The 25,818-nt window shown below is 39.1% G+C and overlaps 3 protein-coding genes across 3 annotated transcripts in view; 1 reads left to right on the forward strand and 2 right to left on the reverse strand.

Moving 5' to 3' along the window:
• esr2b (estrogen receptor 2b) overlaps positions 1-25,818 on the reverse strand; it is a 443,098-nt gene that overhangs the window by 148,494 nt on the left and 268,786 nt on the right. The gene's annotated exons all lie outside the window — the stretch shown is intronic.
• Positions 1-25,818, reverse strand: part of gphb5 (glycoprotein hormone subunit beta 5) — a 141,773-nt gene that overhangs the window by 88,355 nt on the left and 27,600 nt on the right. The gene's annotated exons all lie outside the window — the stretch shown is intronic.
• The window catches only part of kcnh5b (potassium voltage-gated channel, subfamily H (eag-related), member 5b), a 65,869-nt gene that overhangs the window by 32,291 nt on the left and 7,760 nt on the right, over positions 1-25,818 (forward strand). Inside the window, exons 7-10 of the mRNA XM_007228984.3 lie at positions 1,872-2,301; positions 9,067-9,266; positions 10,981-11,233; positions 17,231-17,427. Coding sequence (XP_007229046.3) covers positions 1,872-2,301; positions 9,067-9,266; positions 10,981-11,233; positions 17,231-17,427 — 1,080 coding nt within the window. The remainder of the gene's footprint in view (positions 1-1,871; positions 2,302-9,066; positions 9,267-10,980; positions 11,234-17,230; positions 17,428-25,818) is intronic.

The following is a 25,818-nucleotide window of genomic DNA, read 5'->3' on the forward strand; positions in this document are numbered from 1 at the left end:
ATTTATTTATACATATATGATGTATTCCCGATACATATGGCACTTGGATTGAGGAATTTAATTTAAGTTAAATGTCTGTCTGTAAATGCCTTTAGAAATTAAATGTCTCATGCATCTGACACCCATTATCAGACCTCACTCACAATCACATGATTCACATTACCTTTCAATGGGCAGGTTGCCCAGTGTTTAGCCTCACTCACAAGATAACAGCCAAACGTATAAAATAGTAGAGACCAAAGCCCTATTTTGCGATCTATTACCGATAGTAATTGATTGATTTAGTGTGTTTATTTGTGTGTGTAAGGAGCAGGTGTGTACACACGCTAAGATAGGATTGGGCGGCTGATGTTGAGTGTTGTCAGGGGTTAAATCAGTCAGTGGCGCACCTGTATTTCCTGCTGCAAACATAGAAACACCAAAGATTTACCTGAACACACCTCACTTTCAGACCTCCACTCCCATCAGTAAAGATTTATTCCTAAAGAACACAATTTAAACAGCACAGGTGTAATAATGTGTGTGTAATAGACTGTTGACGGGGTGTAAGATAGCAATGAGCTTGGCTACGTGCCATGTACAGCGTGTACGTTAGGGCCCCTAGACCTAAATAAAAAAAAAAGATTCCTAACAATTGTATATAATATTTGTAACAAGTAACAATGCAATACATAAACACTGCTTTGGAGTAAAAAGTATTAAACTCCAGTAGATACAGATACAGCATTTTAGTACTTAAGTACATTAATAAATAAGTTGTATTTAGTCACTATACATCTCAGATAACAACTCACACATTATACAGGTGTTGGTTATGAGTTTACATTCTTCTATCCCATGACATTTGGCATGTCAGTGTAAAACAGCTACAGTATATGTGGTTGTAGTCATGGTGACACCGGTTTCATTTGCAACCAGTTTAAAGAAATTTGAGTCTCTAAGCCCTTCTATAAAGACTCTTTTCTTTCTGGGTATTTATCTCATCTCATCTCATCTCATTGTCAACCGCTTTATCCGTGAAGGGTTGCAGGGGGGGGGGGGAGGGGGCTGGAGCCTATCCCAGCAGGCATCGGGCGGAAGGCAGGATACACCCTGGACAGGCCGCCAATCCATCGCAGGGCAGACAGACACAGACAGACACATTCACTCACACACTCACACCTAAGGGGCAATTTCAATCAAGTTCCAATTAGCCTGAACTGTCTTTGGACTGTGGGAGGAAACCGGAGAACCCGGAGGAAACCCACGCAGACACGGGGAGAACGTGCAAACTCCACACAGAAAGACCAGGGTCGCCCCAGCCGGGAATCGAACCCCGGCCGTCTTGCTGTGAGGCGGAAGTGCTACCCACTGCGCCACCGTGCCGCCCGCTCTGGGTATTTAATTTGTTCAAGTTAATGACTTGAAAGAAAGACCAATAGTAACCTCTGTTGCACCCCAGATAAGAGCACCTTAATACAGAACATTTTTCATTGCCTTAAACTTAGATGTTAGATGCTGAATATGCTGTTTGTTACCAAAACCTCTTGTGATGGACGGAGCTAATCATAATACTGCAACCAGCCAGCAGAGGAGCTAGACCTGTGGTGGCTTCTTTTTGAGCGACACTGTTCTGTCCATGTTTTCTACAATCAGTGGCTACCACTGTTTAACCTATGTTTAATTTACTAGTATGTTAGCAAAGGCTAATTGATTGCTAAGGGTGCAATCTGGGCTAGTCATACTGCAAATAAATAATATTTTATTATTATTTAAAGTCACCTATTTGTCTAGACAGTATATCCGAAGCCTATGGGTCATGAAATGTTTTGTTTTGTGGATATTTTCACATTGAACGTCCTGTAATGAGTTTATTCTTTATTGTCTTTCAGGGGATCAGCAGCTTGTTCAGCTCCCTCAAGGTGGTCCGGTTGCTGCGGTTGGGCCGTGTGGCACGGAAACTGGACCACTATCTGGAGTATGGTGCGGCTGTCCTGGTTTTACTGGTGTGCGTGTTTGGACTGGTAGCTCATTGGCTAGCTTGCATCTGGTACAGTATCGGAGACTATGAGGTCATAGATGAGCTCACAAACACAATCAAGACGGACAGCTGGCTTTACCAGTTGGCGACTAGCATTGGCTCCCCGTACCGCTACAACGCTAGCGGCTCCGGCCAATGGGAAGGAGGGCCTGGGAAGCATTCTCTTTACATTACTTCACTCTATTTCACCATGACGAGTCTGACCACCATCGGATTTGGAAACATTGCACCCACCACAGACGGAGAAAAGATCTTCTCAGTGGCCATGATGATGGTGGGATGTAAGTTTAATGTTTGTTTTCATTACTTTTCCTGTGTGGCTGCCATGCTTAAAAGAATCAACTGAAACAGTTGACTACTTTTACCAAATTGAAAACCTCTGGAATATAATCAAGAGGAAGATGGATGATCACAAGCCATCAAACCAAACTGAACTGCTTGAATTTCTGCACCAGGAGTAAAGCAGCATAAAGTTATCCAAAACAGTGTGTAAGACTGGTGGAGGAGAACATGTCAAGATTCATGAAAACTGTGATTAAAACCAGGGTTATTCCTCCAAATATTGATTTTTAAACTCCTAAAACTTTATGAATATGAACTTGTTCATAAAGGTCTAAAAGTACTCCATCTTTTTTTTCAAACATTTCTCATTTTCTGCAAATAAATGCTATAAATGTATACATATAACATATCCAAACATATACATATAAATAGCAAAATCAGAGAAACTGATTCAGAAACTGAAGTGGTCTCTTAGTTTTTTCCAGAGCTGTATATCTCATAGTTTTTAATTTGTTCAGATTGAGGTATAATGTGTTGCTTTTTTGAGATCGTTTAGCTGATTCATTTTGTCAGACAGGTTTTAATTAAGTGATTTCTTGATTCTACAGGTCTGCTTGTGGTTTATTAGTGAAATTGCACTCAGCTTTTCAAAAAGTGTGATTAATAACGGTTAATTTATTGGAGGGCAAACACTTTTTCACAAGGGTCTAAATCAGAAGTTTAAGTAGTTGTTTTTTCTTTAGCAAATTAAATAATTATCATCGTTTGGTTAGCATGACGCTAACTGCTATGATGTGTAAGCTTCCATTATTTGTAGCAACATTTGCTATTTGAGTTGCTGTTCCTTTAAAACTCGCATTACCTCCCAGTTCTGTTCTGTTCTGCTGCTTCACTGACAGAGAGAAGTTTTCTCTGTTTCTCAGCTCTTAAATCAGAGAAGGGATCGATTTCAGCTGCTTCAGAGCAGAGTCAGATCAGACACAGAGGAGGAAGGACAGTCTGCCCTGTTTTGACAGCCACTCTCCATCTCTTTCCCCCCTTTTTCTCTTTCTTTCTTTCTTTCTCTCTCACCCACACACTCTGTCAGAGCTGGGTTTAATGACCTGTTTAATTCGATCAGTGGACGATGTGAGAGAATGGGATGTGCTGGTATGCTGAGCAAGCGGGCGAGAGCAAACCACAGATACAGCGCTGACGTTATCGAGCTGCCCTGTAGTTATTTATAAAACTACCTTTTCTCATCTCAAAGTCATAAAGACCTTTCTGTCTGCTAGTCTGAGTCTAGATTAAACATACAGATAGTGATAGCTATAAGGGAGGTGTTTCTAATAAGTTGGCCAATGAGTGGAAGCACGAGGTATGTGAAGTGTTTCTAATAGAGTGGCCAGTGATTGGAAACACAAGGTATGCAGGTGTTTCTAATAAAGTGGCCAGTACGTGGAAACACAAGGTATGTAGGTGTTTCTAATAAAGTGGCCAGTACGTGGAAACACAAGGTATGTAGGTGTTTCTAATTAAGTGGTCAGTACGTGGAAACACAAGGTATTTAGGTGTTTCTAATAAAGTGGCCAGTGAGTGATGTTGTAGGTGTTTCTGGTAAAGTGGCCAGTACGTGGAAACACTAGGTATGTAGGTGTTTCTAATAAGTTGGCCAGTATGCGAGAGCACAATTTATTTAGGTGTTTTTAATAAAGCGGCCAGTGAGTGATGTAGTAGGTGTTTCTGATAAAGTGGCCAGTGATTGGAAACACAAGGTATGCAGGTGTTTCTAATAAAGTGGCCAGTATGTGGAAACACAAGGTATGCAGGTGTTTCTAATAAAGTGGCCAGTATGTGGAAACACAAGGTATGCAGGTGTTTCTAATAAAGTGGCCAGTATGTGGAAACACAAGGTATGTAGGTGTTTCTAATAAAGTGGCCAGTGAGTGATGTTGTAGGTGTTTCTGGTAAAGTGGCCAGTACGTGGAAACACTAGGTATGTAGGTGTTTCTAATAAGTTGGCCAGTATGCGAGAGCACAATTTATTTAGGTGTTTTTAATAAAGCGGCCAGTGAGTGATGTAGTAGGTGTTTCTGATAAAGTGGCCAGTGAGTGAAAGCACAAAATATAGGTGTTTCTGATAAAGTGGCCAGTGAATAAAAGCACAAGGTATGTAGATGTTTCTAATAAAGTGGCCAGTGAGTAAAAGCACAATGTATGTAGGTGTTTCTAATAAAGTGGCCACAGTTAGTAGAAGCACAAGGTATGTAGGTGTTTCTAATAAAGAGGCCAGTATGTGGAAACACAAGGTATGTAGGTGTTTCTAATAAAGCGGCCTTATAAAGTGTATGTGAAATCACAAGGAAGGGGGTTTCTAATAAAGTGGCTAATGAGTGGAAGCACAAGGTAGTAGCAGGTGTTTCTAGTAAAGTGGCCAGTGAATGGAAGCTCATGGTATGTAGTTGTTTCTAATAAAGTGACCAATGAGCAGAATCACAAGGTATGTACAGTAGATGTTTCTAATAAAGTGGCCAGTCAGTGTAATATACTGTGTATCAGGAATGTCTGGGTCAGTCTGACACTGAAGAAATGAACTAAATGTAGTTTAGTGAGATTGCTTGACCTGATGGATCAGGATGACACGACTGTGTGTAGAAAACCCTGGCCAATTTTAGGCAGCAGAATATGAGTTAACAGAACAGAGTGGATGCTGTGTGACTGTGTGTGTGTGTGTGTGTGTGTTTGGGCAGGAGTGTGTAAGGCTGTATTTGCCTGTATTGACAGCACAGAAGCTTCAAGGGCTTAATCTAATCTCAGATGTTGGAGTGTTTAGTGCGTTCACTCCTATCGTCATTTCAGCTTTTATGAAGGGACATGGTGTACTTTTGTACGTAAAAAGTGTTGAGCACCACATAGTAAGTGATGAGCACCAGATAGCAAGTGGTGAGCATCAAATAATGGTAGCTGGCAAACTATAGTTTAAACTGACAGATGTTCCACTGTGAAATAAAGTTGTTTGCTAGCTAGTTAGCTAGGTTAGCTAATGTTAACTACTTTATTTCAGTGGGGAAGGTTTTAGTTAACGTTAGCTAGGTTAGCTAACGTTAACTACTTTATTCCAATGGGCAATGTTTCAGCTAACGCTAGCTAAAAATGGGCAGTCTGGTAAAAATGAAAATCATGCATTTAATGGTTGTTTTGACAGGAAATGGCTAAATGAAGGTGGTCTCTGACACATTATTGGAAGCAGTGCTGGATAAATGAGGCCTAAAGTATGCCCTTCATCTCTTAGGGAAAACAAATGGCTAGATTAAGGAAGGCCGCATGGGAATCTGAAGCTCAGTTAAGCAACTCCATTTAAACTGTTATGGTCTGAAATCCCTCTGCAGCTTTTTATTTTGTTTGTCAAAGCAAGTATCTCTCTCTCAGTCTATTCCTCTCAGTTCTTCTCGCCGTGCCTTATTAGTGAAGTCCTTAAGGCCTCATTATCTGCTGTTTGTTCAAACCCCCCCTGAGAGTGACCCAGTGTCTTCCTAATGGCTTCTGTGTATCACATCCACTCCTGCTTTCACTTTGGGTTTGCCTCATTTCTGAAAAACTCTTACAGTTTTTTCTCACTCCAGAATGCGGTCGATTATAAAAGATGTTTGATGCCTGGAGTTGAGAAATATGCCAATGAACAGAATTACAGACAGGTAGAGACATTTAGTATCGCAAAACATAATACTACATTATCATCTGTTAACATGGGTGTTGGGGGGGGGGGGGGGGGGGTCAGAGCATTATCTGCTTCTCACCATCTGGCTCCTCCAAAACCTGTATATTTGTGCATATACAGTATCAAAAGTTTGGACCGTAATTCAGTGTTTTTTCATTATTTAAACATTTTTGTGCGTAGTATATCATACTAAATTGACCAAAACAATGAAAAGAAAACATGGAATTATTTGGTAAACAAAAAAGTGCTAACCCAAATATGTTTTATCTTTTAGATTCTTAGCACATATTGCTTAGATGACAGTTCTCCACATCTTGGCTGGATTTTCTCTGTCAGCTATATGAGGTAGAGTCACCTGGAATTCAGGCTTTCAGTTAACAGCTGTGCTGAACTTAATTAATGAGTTTAATTAATGAGTTAATTACAGTTCAGTTGTAAAGTTGTAAGGAGGTAGAGTTGATATACAGTCATTAGACCTGTTAGAGTAATGTTCTAATCCATATTATGGCAAGAAATACTCAATTAAGTAAAGTAAAAATGACTTTAAGGAATAAAGGTCTGTCAAGTGCAGTTGCAAAGGCCATCAAAGACGTTATGAGGAAACTGGCTCTCATCAGGACCGCCCCAGAAAAGGAAGACCAAAAGTTCCCAGACTTAGAAACTGCAGGTTAACAGCTCTCCAGATAAGAGCACCTAAATGCTTCTTCACAGAGTATTTGGAGCAGTTGGAGGACTATTCTCAGTCCAGCAGTGACACTGAAGTGTTTAAAAACTCCAGCAGCACTGCTGTATCTGATCTACTCATCAGACACAGCAGTGGAAAGAAAAATAAGGGGGCACATAGAACTAAAGAAATGGCTTTGTTACATATAATAGCTATAATATTAAGGTTGTTTCTAGTCTCTTGTGGTAATATATTTTAGATTAATATGGTGCACTGCCTGTTTAAACTTTTTAGCTCTACTTAACACAGCATTAAAAAGAGAAAGAGACATTAGATGACTTTCATGACCCTGATCTGTACAGCAGAATCTTCCCATGAGCCTGGTGACTCTTGACAAGCGAAAAATACTACAAACGCATCTCTTTTTCTCTCTCTCTTTCCCTCTTTTTCTCTCAGTCTTTCTCTCTCTCTCTCTCTCTCTCACTCACTCTGACTCTCAGTGACTCTCAGAGTGGAATCTCACGCTGTGATCTGAATCACTTCACTCTCTTTTTCTCTTTATCTTGCATTCCTTTTTTACTCAGTCTCCTCTTTTCACTCTTCCTCTTCAGATTTCCTCTTTTTTATTCTCTCTTTATTGGTTGTGAGTGGAGCTGAATGGTTTGCTGAACTATTTCAGGGGAAGTTGCCATGGAGAAAATGAGCATGTTACCATGGGGGACCGTGGTAACGCTTGCGAGTTTCTTATGAAGATGAATTTTTTTTTTAGTCTCACATTCCTTCACATCCGATTATCATTAAATCATGTTCCTAAAATGTGTTTTTTTGGGAGTTGTGCTCCCTATGAGCTATGTGTTGTAATATAATTAGAAATGGAAATTTTAGGCCTTTTGTTTTCAACACACAATGAAAAGTGTGCTACGCAAGACACTAAACTTTTATTCTAAATCTAAATAGAAGATTATACACACTCAAGTCACAATGTTATAACCACCTTTTTGTTTCTACACTCAGAGAGAGCAGTGCTGCTGGAGTTTTTAAACACTGTGTTCACTCACTGTCCACCACTCTATTACACACTGATCCACTCATACCTGCACAGCACACATTAACACCTCATACACCATGTCAGCATCACTGCAGTGCTGAGAATGATCCACCACCTAAATAATAGCTGCTCTGTGGTGGTCTATCCTGTGGAGTTCTGACACTCAAGAACAGGGTGAATGTAGGATAATAATATAAGAATAAGTATGCGGAGAAACAGAGTGTTTCTATATGATCAGTGAAGCTGATCAAATGTACATTTCACGTAAAACAAGGAGGTGGTAAATATTGGTAAAAGAACATTATTTTCATTTATTTTTATGGGGAATCTGAAATCTATTGCTATATTTGTGTAGACAACAAAATGTATGACTTATGTAGTTCATTGTATAGGGTTAAGGAAGTTTTTGTGATTAACTTAAAACTCTCATTTAAAAGCTCTGTTTTCCCTGTCCACACAATAACACTGAAATCAGACATTTCAAAAAGATCTGGACTTTTGCTTGGCGTACACTTTTTATTTTTCCTAGTTATTTTGGACCTAAGTAGGACCTAATAAGTAAGTACTTATATGGGGACAGTAATATATTTTAGCATTTATAAATGATTCTTACTAAAAAACTACATTTTAACTTTATACAGCAAGGATATTAGCTATTTTCAATGTCAAATATATATATTTGTTTCATGTCTTATGTTTCTTTTAGGACTGGCTGTAGAAACGTTTGACTGGGATTTGCGACATTTTGATGAGGCCTGGATCAGCTGTAGTACTACTACAGCTACTTTTGGACTACTTGTATGCCTGTTAAAACAGAAACCATGAAAGTAAATCTGATTGAAATTGAACCGGTTGTGTTTCTCTTGCATTTTGGTGAGCAGTCATAGCAGTCATAAGCTTTATTTGCTTTATATCTACTAGCGCTTCTTTAGAGATTTGAGTAATTTGTTATCACTAAGCTAATGCAGGTGCAGATGGACATTATTTGGCCATTCTAGATTAAACACAATTTTTTGATTGGTTGTTTTCTAGTTACGGTTTGTTGGTGGACAATCTGACATAGATGATGTTCAGTCCAGCTCCTGAAGGTCTTAGGCAGCCATCGCAGAGGTGAGGGGATGGGTGGACGGATTGGTGGATTGGAATTTGGTGTGAGGATTAAGGGCATAGCTCAAAGGCCCAACAGTGGCAGCTTGTCGATAAGTGTGGTAGCTTAGTAGACCAGGGTATCAATCCCTCAACCATGTTATTGATGATCCAGCACTCTAACTACTGATCCACCATCGTCATTAGTTCTTTCTTCTCTGAGGGATTCTCCACTGACTGATCCTATTGTCTCTCTATCTCTTTCCCAGCTCTTCTCTATGCCACCATCTTCGGTAATGTGACCACCATCTTCCAGCAGATGTACGCCAACACCAACCGCTACCATGAGATGCTGAACAACGTGAGGGACTTCCTGAAGCTCTACCAGGTGCCCAAGGGCCTGAGCGAGAGGGTGATGGACTACATCGTCTCCACCTGGTCCATGACCAAGGGCATCGACACTGAGAAGGTGAGAGTGGTTCAGGGTCGGGTACAGGGTGCGATTATTGCTTCAAGCTTAAAGGGTGGAGATAGAGATTTTCCCTGAAGACACAGAAGTGTACAGGAAAACTGATGCTGTTGAATTTTCAAAAAGGTTAAACAACAAAGTTTACAAACACAATACTGATGAAGTGCAGAATGTAGATTTGAGAAGGATCTAGAGGAGGAAATTAGAAAAAAAACTGCATTATCTTTTTCTAGCTGTGAGCACCACTTAGAATGCAAGAGGTCCTTGATTCAGATTCTGAAGGACTCTTCAGTTCACGGCCTCCCTCTTTGTGTTTCTGTAATTTATACTTTCAGATTGCTAATTTCCATTTCATGTTTGTTTTGTTGTTTGTTTTATGTTTATCCCCAGTATAGGGAGCAGAATTGTGCCCGATCCAACTGAATTTACTTTCCAAATGTTTTTAATTTAGAAGAAAGCTTTAAAAGCTTTCCAATTGATCAGTGACTGTACACTAGTTCATCTTAAGCCATTAGGATATCAATAAAAAGTTACTTTATTTCAGTAATTAAAAGTTAAAAATGTGAAACTTATATTTTATATAGATGCATTACACACAGAGTATCTATTTTAAGTGTTTAATTTTCTTTTATCAAGACCATTTGGTACTTTCTGCAGTGTGGGCAGTGTGCCAAGTCCTGCTGGAAAATGAAATCGGCATTTCCATAAAAGTGATATAACACAGTGGACCAACACCAAAAGATGACATGACTCTCTAAACCATCACTGATTGTGGAAATATACACTAGACCTCAAGCAGATTGGACTATGTGTCTCTCCACTCTTCCTCCAGACTCCTCCTATGGCTGTAAGCCATAATCATTATCAACACTAAAAAACATCTAATCTGTGTAATACATCTATATAATAAATGCGTTTCACATTTTGGACTGAATCCCTGAGGTCAAGTAACTTTACAATGATATTTTTTTTAGATGCATAAGTATAGCGTGGACAATGTGGTTTCCATTCCTTCTGTTTTATTGAAATGAAGCCAAAATTGTCTGTTTTGTTGTTTAATTTGCAAAAAGAGTAGAACAGAGATTCGCTTATTCATCTGGTAGACCAACCTCCTTCACCCAGAACAAGTGTCTCAAACTGCCATCATTGAGTTTACAGATCAGCCTAAAGGATCAGAAGCAAAACCATTTTTCCCATTTTTCCATTTAATTTAAGTAAGGGTAATGTTTAAACAGTTAAAGTGTAGTTTATGTATTTTTATTATGTAAATTAGTGCTCACAGTAGTTCCACACTTCTTGAATAGAATTCTGAGGGGCCTGACATTAAAAAAAGAGAAAATAGGTAGAAATATGTGAACAGGTTGCAAAATTAGTTGTGTAGAAATGTATGAATTCAAGCTGGTAATGAAAAAAAAAACTATAATATTCATGCAATTCCACTGAAAAAAATAGCAATTTTTTGTGGAGCTACTGCGAGCTTGTTAATAGTGATTTCTTTGCATGGGCAACACTATGCCCCTATCACTAGCATTGTAAGCCTGTTGGGAGCATCGGCTAAAAGCTAAAAGTGCTGTATTCTGGAATGCTCAGAGTGAATTAAGGTGGACTTTTTGACAAAAGTTCATACTTGTTATCATCTTTCACTACATCCCAAGTCTATTTCACACCAGATTTAAGTAATTTAAGTAATTCACATTTCTCCCCCACCCCACAGGTGCTGTCCATCTGTCCTAAAGACATGCGTGCGGACATCTGCGTTCACCTGAACAGGAAGGTGTTTAACGAGCACCCTGCGTTCAGGCTGGCGAGCGACGGCTGCCTGCGCTCGTTGGCTGTGGAGTTTCAGACCATCCACTCCGCCCCTGGTGACCTCATATTCCACGCCGGAGAGAGCGTGGACACACTGTGCTTTGTAGTGTCGGGATCACTGGAGGTTATCCAGGATGATGAGGTCATCGCCATATTAGGTGAGTGTGGAACCAGACCTGACTGGTTTGCTTCAAGTGATGCAAGACTTGATGCAACTTCTCTGCTAGTGTGCTTCTGATCGTGAGAACAGTTTATTTGATTAAATTGTTGTTTGATCCTTGGTGCTAACACAGGACAAAATTAACTTTTTGGCATAAATCATCTCCTCATGATGCTCTATGGCCACCTGTGCTAAGATTTCCTACATCTTTAGTTGATCAGATAATTTTATTGTACCACTTTAGGATAATGGCCTATGCCAAGAGTGTGACTTAAGCTAATTTATTAAGCCAAATCAAAATGAAATGTGTGACATTTCAATAGCTAGTTTTAATAGCTTTCCAAGATGAAGCTTCTTTCTTTAACTGAACTGATTTTCAATTCAGGACTCATCCCCAATCAGTTAGTGATGAGATGTTACTTCTTATTAGTGCTGGGCGTTATGATTAAACATGTTTATCACAGTATTTTTCAATATTCTGACAGTTTCATGGTATATCACAGTATTTGTATTACTTTATTTTATTGTATTTATTTTAATATAGGTTTGTGACTTACTGTACTGTTAGAAGTACATGTAATAAAAAACACTAAGGCTTTAAATTAAGGCTTTAATTAATATTGGGTTAATTATTTTATTAATATTTTGTCAAAATTACACAGTATATTAAAAGGTCTATGGTTGCTGCTCTTGAAGTTTATTTGCAACTGGTATCCAGAGTTTTAGGAAGTTTTATCTCTTGTGCTGAATAAATGATATAAAGGACCAATCCTGGGCTTGTCTAGGGGATAAGAGGAACTTTTCTCTGAGATGTGAATTGATTGTGTAATTTATTTGGTCTTTTTCTGAGTGAATAATTCTTATTTGCTGTTGTTTTTCTGTTCTACTCGGATAAAAACACTTATACGGTGAGAAACAGCAGCAGGAGCTCCTCAGATAAAGTGCTGTTGTAATGTTTTTCCAGGCAGGAGAGAGCGCTTGACTCCACAGAGCTGAGTTACTGTTAGTCCAATGTCTTAGCTTGTAATGCTAACTGGCTAGCATTAGCTAGTGAGCTGTATCTGCTTCTTTGGTGGTGTGGTTCTACACAGTGCTCCACAGTGCTAACAGTAGTTATTAGTTTATTACTGCACATTTTTAGCCTTTACGTTTTGGTGAAGACTGAACTTAACAGTCTGACAAACATTTATCTATTTTTATAGATAATTAAACAAAACAATTCAACTGTGGACAATGAACATCTCATCAGTAATTGACTATATTTAGGATGAAGAAGGAACTTTTATAAATGTAATTTCCACAGTTTTCTCTGTGGATTACTGTGATCAGTTTGATTGCGTTTCCATTTCTATTAAAGGTGGGTTCACTTCCAATCACAAACTTTATTGAAATTCACACTGTAAGCGGCGCATAAGTCGTCATGGTGACAGAGTCACACAGAGCATTAATCAGCTCCTGCAGGAGGCCGGCGAGGGGGGATAGGGGGGTTGGCTTCTTCAGACCGGTGGGGGGGGGGGAGTCAGGCTCCTGTGGAGGTGATGGCGAGATGCGGCGCAGTAGAACAGCTCGGCGGGGTCCGCGCCGCAGGGGTTAGAACTGAGCGAAATCTGTTCGTTTGTCTCAGTCTTTTACAGACGGCCTTCAATTATCCCTCATCTCCGCTGCCAGGTTCAGCCGGCACAGCCTGCCCACCACATTCTGAGCAACTCTGAAAGAATAGCATTTGACAGCTGATGACAGGGACTTTAGAAGTTGCAGCTGATGAGACGCTGTTAAGAACTCGTATCTCTTTTTGAGTTGCTAATTGACTTACTGTATATATGCAGTGCCCATTAATACAACCCCAAATTATTTAATGTTGGGGCAGTCTGGAAAATGCTGAATAAAAAAAAAACAGTGTCGCTTACATGCACTCCTTTAACTTCTGTTTTATTGCAGACAGAAAAAAATCCAAGATTTTTCTGTAGTATTTATTGTTTTGTCATATTTCCAAAATGTTCTGCATTATGGATTAATTCCAAATACCAAGTCATCCAAACTAATAAGAAAAAACACTTGGAATTATTTAGAAAACAAATAAGTGTTAAACAAACCGAAATATGTTTTATATTATAGATTCTTCAAAGTTTTTTTGTATTTATTTGTTTTAACTTTTTCTGATTTGGGTAGTAATACCTGTGTTATTACAGTATATACAATTTCTCCATTGCTTCTTTCTTCACTTTTCCATTCTCAAGCTAATCTTAGTTTTAACTGTCCAAATAATTGTGTTTTAGATCTCTTTTAGTCTTTTTAGAAGTTGTCTAGCAGTCTAATCTAATCTGACCTTTCTGCTCTTTTAATGTTGCCGGTGGTTTTCATATCGAATTATATTTCATATTGGGCTCTTCCAACACAATGCTATTCATACTCTGATAATGTTGGTTACCAGAGTTATTAAATAAATAGAGTGTTATGTGAGCTGGATATTGAAACACTTACAGGAATGCAGAAATATCTAGATATCATATCGTTGCTGTCCAATGAAAAACAAGTATCTCCAAAACAGCAACTTCTTCTAAACAAGCCTTCTAAACTTTTAATAGAAGTCAGTGAAAAACGAGTTAAGTCCAGGTAAGTTTTAAGTATTTCTATTGATCTGTTCATCAAGAAATTTGGGCACAGTGTAAGGGACAGTTTGTCTGTTCAAATTATATAGTAAACTTAACATTGGCAGAAATGTACATACTTGTTTTTCATTGGACAGTGACGATATGTACTTTTTTTTATCATAACAGCTCCCATAGATATCCCAGGATAGTTATAATAATAACACCATAACATCTCTCTTTCATTTGTTTTCTTTTTTTTCTCGGAAGCTCTTTAGAAAGCCCATAATCATCAGCAACAACAACATCAGCTCTCTACGAAATGGTTTGTTAGTATTTCAGACACAGATGCAATAATGCAGTAATATCATTAGCAAATGAATTGTGACGAGGGGGCACAGCGGGCTTTGTTGAGACTGTGGTTCATTATGGAAAGTGTCGGTGTTCATTGTACCCAGTAATTTGAATGTAATTGTTCCTGCATGCTGAATCATTTACTCAGGGATGGATCCTGGTCTAGTGAGGTTCCACACACATATGAACACTCACATCCTCACCAGCGGATAGAGAAATTAGGGCTGTAAGAGTACAGAAAAGTATTAGTTTTAACCACCAAAAAGGGGTTTATTGCCAGAGGACTAGGGGTGTGCCATATCCAGACATGTATAAAGTACTAGAGATCCAGACAAAGTGACTTGAGCAGAAGTTAAAGTGTTCTTTATGCATCACACTTAAGTAGAAGTACTAAAATATTCAACATTTTTTCTACTTAAGTATTGCAAGTAGTTTATTCTAAAAGTTTCTACTCAAACATAATAAAGAGCGCTGTTTAATAAAGGACTGGTGACGACCCCTGGTAACGAGTAACGAGGCAGCACATAAAAAATGTATTGGAGTAAATGTAATAAACTCAGGGAAAAAATGTAGTGAAGTAAAACAAAGGTGCACCACTGGCTGATTAAAACCCTGACAACAGTCAACAGTCAGTCGTCCAATCTTAAAATAATATTGCTGTTCCCTTAAATGAGCTGCTGGTGTATCTTCACAGAGTGAACGTGCAGGTCAGTATTCCTTTGCTGAGACGCACAAAGCACCACGCTGTTAAGATATGAATGCGCCAAAGTCAGAGCTCACCTGGCTCTTAAATGACAGAATGACAACTGACACACTGATTGGTTTATTTCACCAAAACACACCCATGATTAATTAAGAGAATAAGTTCATGCCTTTTTTGCATTTCGAGCTCTAATGATACCAAAAACACACCATGTGTGCTGTTAATATAGTAATGTACTGTGAAGATGACTCTGAAGTTAAAAAAAAAAACAATCAGACCTGTATAGAGTGAAAAAAATTTAGAATCTGCTCTCTAAAAAGGAGCTTCAGACCAGATGTAAGAATACAGATACACCGTGGAGAATCGAACCCAGGGAGGGTTATGTCATGTCCGCCCCCATTAAGGCATGGAGGTAGAGACAGGAGGGATATTTTGGATCGGCAGCCGGGTTCCTGGGCGCCAGGGCTATGTCAGGGTAGATGGAGGAAGGTTGTAATGTCATTGATCTTTGTCACTTCAGACTGCCAGGCCTACCTCTAAAGAGAGGACCTGAAAGAGAACACGTCTCTCTCGCTCTCCAGACTGTCAATCTCAGCAGTCTCTACCAATCTCAGCAGACCTGTCTCTCCGGCACTGTGTTCCTCACATTTCCTGACAATAGTCAGTGTTTTTCACAACCTTCAAAGCCCTCAAAACATAATAATAAACATAATAATATCACCCCAAATCTTTCATTTTGAGGAATGATGAAAATTATGAAAATGAATTTCGTTATTATTGTCTCACACCACAGTAAATCCCCTTCGAGGCATTTTCATATTCTCATTTATTCCTGCCGCATAAAATTAGCTGAGTCTCTCTGGGTAATTTTGCATGAAAAAATCTGATTTGCCTCCCAGATCCTGAGCTCAAATATAAACCAGAATCAACCAGAAATGCCCCATAACGAGTAATAATGAGACTTTTGGAGGTGTTTTACACTGTTATTCACCATTTATAAGTGTTTTTTTCTGCAATCTGTTAAATTTCACTTGACCACATGCAAAGTCAGGTGTAAATATGCCTTGGACACATAGACCTTTTCACACCTGGCATGTATTAACATGTATTTTTGGGCAGTGGATCACCTATTGATTCCATGTGTCCGCATAAAAATCCAGGTGTAAACACCCTCAAAGCACATGTGAATGGATTACTCTACAATAAACTATATTCGGAGCTTGTTAAAGAAGGAATTCACGCACATTCAACCAAAAAGATGTGTAAAGTTACTTTCCTTCAACTCATGATATCCCTAAAGTTGGCGTTACAATACCATATTTTTCGGGCTATAAGGCGCACTTAAAATCCTTTAATTTTCCAAAAAAAAAAAAAAATCAGCAGTCCGCCTTATAATCTGGTGCACCTATGTATAAATTCTACCAGTCAGGTATGAAGGAGCAGTAAATCCACTCTGCTAAAGTACATCATTATAAGTGTGAGTTTTCAGTAAAGTTTCTCCAGCACTAAGGCTGGGTGCAGCAGCATTAGCATTAGCATTAGCTGCTAATCTCAGCGCTTGTTCTTTTGCAGTTCAGAGGCTAGTATATAGGACTGTAGTCTGTGTGTTTGCCATGTTATAGCAAGCTACATGGGAGGAACCGCTAGTTGATAGTGCCCAGGGTTACTGGAACACTCAGGGTTCCTCAGACTAGCGCTAACAGACAGGTTTTACGTCCCGCTTTTAACCCTGATTTCCAGTTCTGGTGCAGTCTAAGCTGACAGTCAAAAAAATCATGTGGTGAATGATGGATTGACAATTTTCAACCTCAAAATCACATCCGACTTCAGTCGGAGAAAATCAAATGTTTGATTTTTTAACCCTTACCAACTCGAGTCTGAACCCATCGTATCAGCAGCCAATGAAAACAGTCATAGACATTAAATGTGAAATAGAAGTGAAATGGAATTAAAGATCGGATCTCACCTGTATATACTGGGGACAAATTCCACATTACCAGGTGGTAAGAAAATAATTTAATGTAGTGCAGACCAAAAGCAATTTTTGTATCCAGAGACAGTTAAGCGATTTATTGGTGAGGCATCAACCGTGAGGCTTGATTTAGTGTGTGTGAGTGAGTGATTTGATTTATTACCACTTGTACAGTATATGCTTACTCTAATGTCTGTCAGGTTTCACAGCAAATGTAAACAGAGAAGATAGGAGGAATGTTCACTTAAAAAAGTTGTTGCAGCAATGCAGAGAAAGCTGTAAGAAGGGCTTTGAGAATTGGTGCTAATTATAAATCACTGTAATTAAAAACTTGTCTTTGTGATTTATGTGATTTACCTCTCGCTCTCACCCTCACAGGTAAAGGGGATGTTTTCGGCGATGTTTTCTGGAAGGAGACTACGCTAGCTCACGCCTGCGCTAACGTCAGAGCGCTGACCTACTGTGACCTCCACATCATTCGGCGAGAGGCTCTGCTGAAAGTGCTGGACTTCTACACGGCCTTCGCCAACTCCTTCTCCCGCAACCTCATCCTCACCTGCAACCTGCGCAAACGGGTAAAACACTCATAAAATCTTAGATGCTCTTAAAATAGCGTCAGAGTTTAGGAATAACTCTACACTTATAGTAGTGGTAGTCTGGAAGTGAGGTGTGTTCAGGTTCATTTTTGGCGTTTTTCTATTTTGGTGGTGGTGGAAAACACAGGAGCTCCACTGACTGACATAAACCTAGACAACAGTCATTAGAGTCCATTCCTATAGGTTGCGGGAGTGTTCGTGCACCCCAACTCATTACACACACACACATGGACACACTGCAAAAAAGTCACCTGCCTCTTAAAGGGAATGACAGCTGGCACACTGCTTGGTTTATTTAACGTTGAGCTCAAAACACACCCATGATCAATTAAGAGAAATAGTACATGCCTTTTGCATGTTTTGAGCTGCGCTGATATCTACTTAACATCAACTAGTTAGCAAAAAACATAGTAAGCTTTTCTACTTTGTGCTTTTGGAGTCTTTCTTGGAGCCAAACCCACACTGTGTGTTAAACCAGAGATTTCAGATGGTTCTCTTTTGCTGAGCTGGTTTTATAAACAGTGTTTTCCCCTCTCAGTCCCACTAAACTGAACAGCGTTCCAAAACACCTCAAACCCAACAGCCTCCAGGGACTTCCTCCTTTCTACTGCTTTCAAAATTCAAATCAGCCCTAAAAGGCAGCAGTCTGGTTGGCTTTCAGCCGTCAATGCACTAATCTTATTGGCTACAGTCTGCAGAATAAAGGGGTGTCACGCTCGTCAGGAGGATTATGGGTAGAATGTGGGTCAGTAGTGACAGAGGATGCTTGGCTGGAGGGATTTTATCCTCCGAACCCGATGAGTCAGTCCAACTACAAAGTTCTGACCTCGTTCTCGTGTTCCTCCTCATTTCTTTCTTCTTCTTCTGACTCATTTTCTCTGGTGTTCTGTCTTGTTTTGCTTTTCTTCTTATGTTCATTATTCCTCCACTTATCTTGCCAATTACAGATTCCCTTAAACCACAAGAAGGCAGGGCTCTGGATCTTGGTTAATGGTCTGATTTGAGGCAGCAGGTGGTGAAGGAATATGAAGGAACACATAAGGAATCATGTAGTAAATTAAAAATGTTAAACAAGCCAAAGGTGTTCCTTTCTGGGGTGCTGTTAACTTGAGGTTTATGAGGCTGGTAATGCTAATGAACTTATTTTGGGCAACAGAGGGACCTCTTGGTCTTTCTTCCCTGGGGTGGTCCTGATGAGAGCCAGTTTCATCGTTATGTTTTTGATGATCTTTTTGCAACTGCACTTTAGAATACTTTCAACGCTTTCAAAATATTTCGGATTGACTGACCTTCATATGTAGTTGAGTAGTTTTTGTCTTAAACATATTAAGAGGGTGAGAAATTAGCAGGCTGAACACCACTTAGAACAATTCTAAAAAAGAAAGATAGGCTAAAGATCTAAGCAAGTGGCACACTGGCATTTTACAACACAGACACAACACAGTTATTGAAATTGTTGGTCAAGTGCATTTAAGGTGGAATTTAAAATAGAAGCCTGCAAAGATGATTTAAGTTTAGATTGGTCTCCCGAAGTGTATTTTAAAGTAGTATAGAATTTCTTATGAAGTGTGGGTGTTTGGTTATGATATACTGTAAAAGCACATAAATAGTGAACTGTGGTTCCTCTTCACTGTTTGGTGAGCAGACCTGCTTTCACCTCCTCGGTGCTAATGCAAAGATAGTCACTGCGCTAATAATTGAGTAAGCTAATGCAGAGAGACAGTTCCCAGTGTGTTCAGGGTGGATCTCGTGGTGCGTTTGGGGATTTTCGACTAAGTGCTCTGCAGCAGAATAAAAGATTTAGGACTGGAGCGTTCATGTGCTGTGAGATGTTTCCAGAAATGGAGAAGGAGAGCAGGGATGATGTCACGGACAAGAAAACTTTCTACAGTTTATACCGTGAAGGAAATAATTATTTGATGCCTTGCTGATTTTGTAAGTTTGTTGATCAAAAAATAGTAAAAACCAGCAGCACTTGTTGACTGGAGTATTTATGATTTATTAGAGATACAAAAATAACCAACCTATATAAGGAAATAATTGAAATAATTAATTTGTTCAAACATGATTTAGAATGGATGATATGGGGCATATTTTGCCCCTGCAGATAACTTGCTTTTTACATTATTATCCAGGCTTGAAGTAGCTCCACACTTCATTGGTAGAATCTGAAGAGTCCTGACATTTAAATTAAGAAGTTAATAACTTTAAAAGTGCAGAAGAACCTTTTTAAAAAAACTGTTTACAACCCATAGCGTAACCTAATCTCCTGGGGCCGCCATCTTAAGATAAAGCTACTTAAGGTTGATTACTGGATCGCGGAAAACTGCAAGAGAATGGAGGAGGGCTGTTCAACAATGGTTAGTAATATGTATCCTGTTTTACTACACCAAAAGTCCATTTTACACCGGAGTTCTCCTTTAAGGTACAACTGCTACAGAATGATGCTGTAAACTGTACTAAAAGTGGTGATTGCCAGATTGATTAAATGCCTTATGGCTGTATAGTAAATTTTTGTATGGTAGTTTTGTGTTTGTGAGCTTTGGGGCCTGGGGCAAAACAGATGGTGGGGTCACACACAAACAACCAGAAGGCTGATATATTAATAATGTGACCCAGAAATCTTTGTGTTGAAGCAGGGGAAGAGTGAGCTTTAAGCATGTGTTCAAGTCAACACTAACAGTTTTTTTTTTTGCATGATGAGGATGATGTGTGCACTGTGAGGGTGCATCCAGGAGTGTATGTGCTCAGGGAATTGCAGCAGTGTGTGTGTGTATGTATGTGTGTGTGTGTGTGTGTGTGTGCATGAATGGTGAAAGCAACAGCACACAATGCTTCTTAACCTCTTTTCTGCTGAGTGTGCTAAATTATACAACACCCAAAGAAAGCTGTAGAAAATTTCCTCTCACTAACCCCCCTTCTCTCTCTCTCTCTTTCTCTTTCTCTCTCTCTTTCTCTCTCTCTCTCTCTTTCTCTTTCTCTCTCTCTTTCTCTCTCTCTCTCTCCCTCTATCTCTCTTTTTTCCCTCCCCTTCTTACACCACATCTTACCAGTATAGGCCCTTTTCTGGAATTTTTCCTGAAGTGTTAAATAAGCTACATCACATTTTAACAATCCGAAAATTACCTTTTTTAAAGTGGATACATTCTTTCTAGGAAACGTACCTTTCTAAATTTCTGGGCTCTAAGTAATCCAGCACTCCTGTAGTCGGGTTTCTCTGGTCCAAATTAATTTACTTGGAACGTTTCCCTCTTGGCCTGGTTTGGTTTGGTTTCACACAAGTAAAATACCAAATGCAACAAAATGCATCACAACAAACAATGTGATGCTAATTCCATTTATGGTCAGAGCTGTCTTGGGCAAAAAGAACACTTTTAATTTGGGTTTGCTAACTACCTATTAAGAAAATAAACATTTTGAGTTTGTCCAGCTGTCTCTGGCTGCTTCTGGTCCTTATCTGGCTTGCTGGTGAATAAACTTTAATGTTTTATTTGTGGTTATTGATTAAACACATTCTGTGTACTGGGCGATAATCAGGACTGCCTAGGACCAGTTTTTGACTAATGCTAGGAATAAGTGTTCCTTTTTTATAATAAATGTTGTGATTTTAATTCACCTGTGCCTTTTTCTATTTAATATTGGCTCTGCAAGTGTGAGTAGGAGCACCTTGTTGATTTGAAATAGAAAGGACTAGAGCTAGATAATAATAATATATCGAAACCGAACCGAAACCGTGGCCCAAGAACCGCGATACGAACCGAACTGTGGCCACACTGTACCATTGCATGCCTAATGTAAACCCATGTTTTTTTTTCAGGAGATGAAGTATTTCTCCTAGAAAATGAAATCTGAAGATTTCCCAAGGATTTTGAGTCACAGTGTCAGGCCCAATGTCAGAAAGCTTGATTTGCATCCTTGGTCTTGGGTCTTCCAGCAGGACAATGACCCCAAACATATCTCAAAAGCATCTAGTGGTGCTTTTACTGTATATGCGTTATAACTGTTTTATAGACATCAAACTATTTAAAGAAGATAATTTGGTGTGTGTTAAATGTTCACACTGATTTTTTACAGGTCTACAGGTTCAGTTTGGCCACTTTATCGGAACCCCTCTTCTTGTGGTGTTCTATTACACCATCACTGTTTGTCTTCAGATCCTGTGTGAGTTTGTGTTTTGAGAAACAGAGAGAGAGAAGGAGAGAGAGAGAGAGACGGAGGGTAAAAGAGGATAGAGAACAAGAAAAAGAGACAAAGAAAGAGAGAGAGAGGCTGATATGGGAAGACAGGCTGTGTCGTGTTCAGAAGCTAAACACCATGTCAGATGAACCGAGCCGTGAGGACACTTTCCTCTACCCCTCTCTTTTTCACATCTCTCTCCCTCTCTTTCTTTCTCTCTTGTTCCTTTACTCCTTTCCCCCATCTATATCTCTCTCTTTCATTTTTCTCTCTCTCTGTCTCAATTATCTCAATGTCTCCTGTTTTTTTTTTTCTTTTTCTTACTCTCGCTCTCTCTTTCTCTCTTTTTTATTTTTTCTCTTTCTCTCTGTATCTCACTCTCTTGTTTGTAGGTTAGATGATTACATGCTAATGAAGTAGTCATGTGACCTCAGACTTTGGCCTTCAGTGGCGTTATTTGTATTTACACAGGGGTACGCCCTCCCAACACACATAAAACATGTATGTCGGTCAGGAGAATTGATAAAGAGCATGGGGAGGCTGCTTAGACAGGAGTAAGCAGGGTAGCAATCAGGCAACCAGTAGGAGACTTTGAAAGTGAATTATCACCGTTATATAATAGAGGTGAAATCTCAATATTTCATCATCAATAAAGGATGAGTTATAGATGCATAAAGGCACATTTTATGTGACACTAGTAAGGAACAGGGGTGTTGCCATGTTTTCCTTCTAAATTTAGCAGGTCTCACTGCTGGGTGGCAAGATCTGTAAATCTAAGCTCAGTAAACAAAACTGTAATTCTTAAAAAAAAATTCAGACAAGTAATGCAAGTCAAATTTGCACAGAATTTTAATCTACACAGATTTATCTGCTTAAAAACTGTTTAGTTGGGTAAGTAAAGCACTTCTGTTTATTTACAGTAAGCTTAGATTTCCAGATTTCCACTGAAGCTGGTGCATTAGCTTTAGCAGCTAATCACTAGCGGGGGGTTAGCAGCAGGCTTCGGGCTGATAATACCTTTGAGTGCAGAAAGAGTTAGCACTTAGCACAGTTAACAGTTAATGCTAATTCTGCTCCAGCAGTGCTAGCCAGGGTTAGCACCAGGCTACAAGCCGGAAATACTCACCTCTGGATGGCCATTTTAAGCCTTGTAGTGCAAAAAATATGATAGCTTTATGTCAAAACTGTATCACTTTATTAAAAATTTTATTTCATTTTGTTATGAACAGGTGTTCATAACTACCGACATATTGTTACCCACTGACATGGGCTATAACTGTTATTCAGTGCTTATACATGTGCTATGAAGTCCATACATAGTACATAATACATAGTCTTCAGGTTTCCTTTACTTTTGTACCTCAAAAGTGTGTGTTTTTAGAGAGAGAGAGAGAGAGAGAGAGAGAGAAAGGCACACACAGAGAAGTAAAAATACAAAGACAGGAATTACATAATTGCTATCTTGCTAACCGTGCAAACAAGCATGAGTGTCATTTTAAGTCACTGACACTGTGCTTCATACACACACACATACTTCCATAGCAAGTGCCACATATTTTGCAAACGTTGCTTTTTTTAAAAATTCTGTAACACTTAATTTAGCTTCTGGACAAATAAGCAATAAAACAAGATGATCATAAAAGCTTCTGTGGACCACAAGTCGTTTTTTTTATAGTACAACCGTCAAAAGCCCATAATACAGCTAATTCAGTTATTTACTATTATTCACATTTATTTTAGTATTTAATATTGCTATGAAAGCACAGTTATGTGTTTTTTTTTGTTCCCATAATTTTATTTTCTTGTACATGTCCAGGAAGCTGCACCTCTGAAATAGCAATCCACCAAAGTTTATTGCAAGTTACGCCCAAAACACACCTATGATTAACTAAGAGAATTAGTAAATTTCAAGTCTCACATTGTGTGTTTTTCCTATCATTACGATAGCAAAGACAATTTGACACGCCCTTAATATAGCTGTCCATTGCATGGTTGATGGCTTGACTCTAGGTCTGTAACATATATACGATACCAACTCAAGGCTTAAGCAATGTTCTTCAGGAGTTTTAAGAGAGACAGTTGTATAAAAAGATGCAAACTTCACAATTAGCCAATTAGCTAGCATCAGCCACTATTTACAGATTCTGGAGAAGGTAGATTCTAAAGTTTACTTGAAGAAGCCTAACAAGTGCAGTTCTCAGAGCTAGGGCCACAAGTTAAACCTGACAGCAAATTGAAGACTGAATGAAGACACCATTTAGACCATTTCTCCTCTAGTATTTTGAAACCATATTGGACAAAAATGAGATTTCTGAACCTAAACTTTGCTTTCTAAAAAGTGCCTCACCAAGGATTCTCTACTGCTTACTCCGAAAGGTCATGGCTGTGTTTCTTTTGTTTGGGTTTAAAGAAACACAATGGCAATTCAGACAGATAAGAGAAAGTGGGTCAATCCATGTTGATGCCTTTTACAAAGAACATCAGTATTGGAGGGAGGGGGCTATGGATTCAGGCAGGATTATGGCATCTAGTGATTCTACAACATACGCTTTATATAGTTGCTGCTGCTTAAGAATTTTACTAAATGTCATGAAATCACAATTACAAAACTCTACAGGGGGCTTTTAATTTGAAATGACATACTTTAAAACTGGCGCCAGCAGTGCACTTTAATGCATTTAATTCCTTAGCGTTCCACAGCACGGCTTGCAGAATATTGACAGTACTACATTACAATAAATGTAAAAGTAAAAGTTACTATCCTAGCCCTGTTCAGCTTGTATATTTAAGATGGAAAACAGCCAGTTGGTCGAAGAGATTTTAATTCATTCATTTGAGCAGAGCTCAAAGTGGGGAAAATGGGAAGTAGGATGGCTTATTGATACAAATACTGTATCTGGTCATGCAGATATTACCATAAGCACCCTGTAGTTGGCAATGGACAGCAAAGAAAATGCCAATAGACAGAAGCATGCAGGGTCTGGGAGACAGTGATGCCCTTGCCATTCGTTATCCTGTTAGTGCCAGCACCATTGGCAGACGGCTACACGATGCAGGACTACATGCAAACAGACCTTTACGACAACTGATTATCAGAAGTTATCCACAAATTTATTTGTGGAGGCACCATTGTTTGTGCCAAGATGAACGATTTTGTCATCAAGCGTCACACATCCAGATAGTCAAATCCTATTTAAGCATTATTTGGATTTGGATTGGATTCGATATTAAAGGGCATGAATAAGAGCATCTACAACTCCATGGTGCGATGGGATATCAAGAGACTTTCCTTCTGTATGTGTAGATCAAGATATGGTGCCCATATCAGTCTAATATTTTTTTATCATTTATTGTTCCTGATAAACTTTAGGTCCCTTTCAAATAGGATTGAAATCTGACAACCCCCATTTCTTTTTTAGCTGCATTTTTTTTTTTTTTTTGCAATGTTTTCAGGCTAATATTTTGATATGATTGCATCCTCTAGAACAAAATTTCAGTTTTTTTTTCTCAACATAGTAAATTATAATTGCAATTATACAGTATGTCTTCAATTTTAGATAGTAAATAATCCTGGACCTGCTGCTGGACAGGATTTTGAGTTGAGTTCTTGTTTTGCATTTATTCTATTGGACATAAGTGCTTCTAATCAGCAGGTCCAGTCTAATTGCCCTGCTAATGACCACTCAGTCCCTGCTGTCCTCTTCAGAAATTGTCCCTCTGGTTCAACCTTTTCACAAGGGCTGTTAGCAAGTGGACAGAAGGCACGAATTACTGGGTGAGTAGAAACGAGGACATTAACGAGACTGTGGCATATGGAGAAGATCTCGCCAACCATACAAGTGTGCCATTCTCGTGCCAACTGTGCCAGTAACGTACTACACTTGTGGTCCAAGTGGAATTTTTCTACAGAGGGGGTGCTGTCTAAGTTTCGTAACCATGTTTTTCCCGTTCGTCAGTAAAGATCAGAACAGTTCTTGGCGTCTGAAAGGCGTTAAGGCAAGATTTTTTTATTTTTTTTGGTACGCTACACTGCGTAGGCTTGGGTCGGGTAAGGATGTGTGTGCTACGTGCTGTGTCTCGCTTGTAGAAACAAAAGGAGCTTGTTTAAATCTCTGGTTGACTCATGCTCTTCAGCACTGACTGCACCTCACACTTGTCTCCGGCTCAGCCGAGTGTTAAATGTGAGCGGAGGGT

Source organism: Astyanax mexicanus, chromosome 7 (assembly GCF_023375975.1).
Source record: "Astyanax mexicanus isolate ESR-SI-001 chromosome 7, AstMex3_surface, whole genome shotgun sequence".
NCBI classification, from domain to species: domain Eukaryota; kingdom Metazoa; phylum Chordata; class Actinopteri; order Characiformes; family Acestrorhamphidae; genus Astyanax; species Astyanax mexicanus.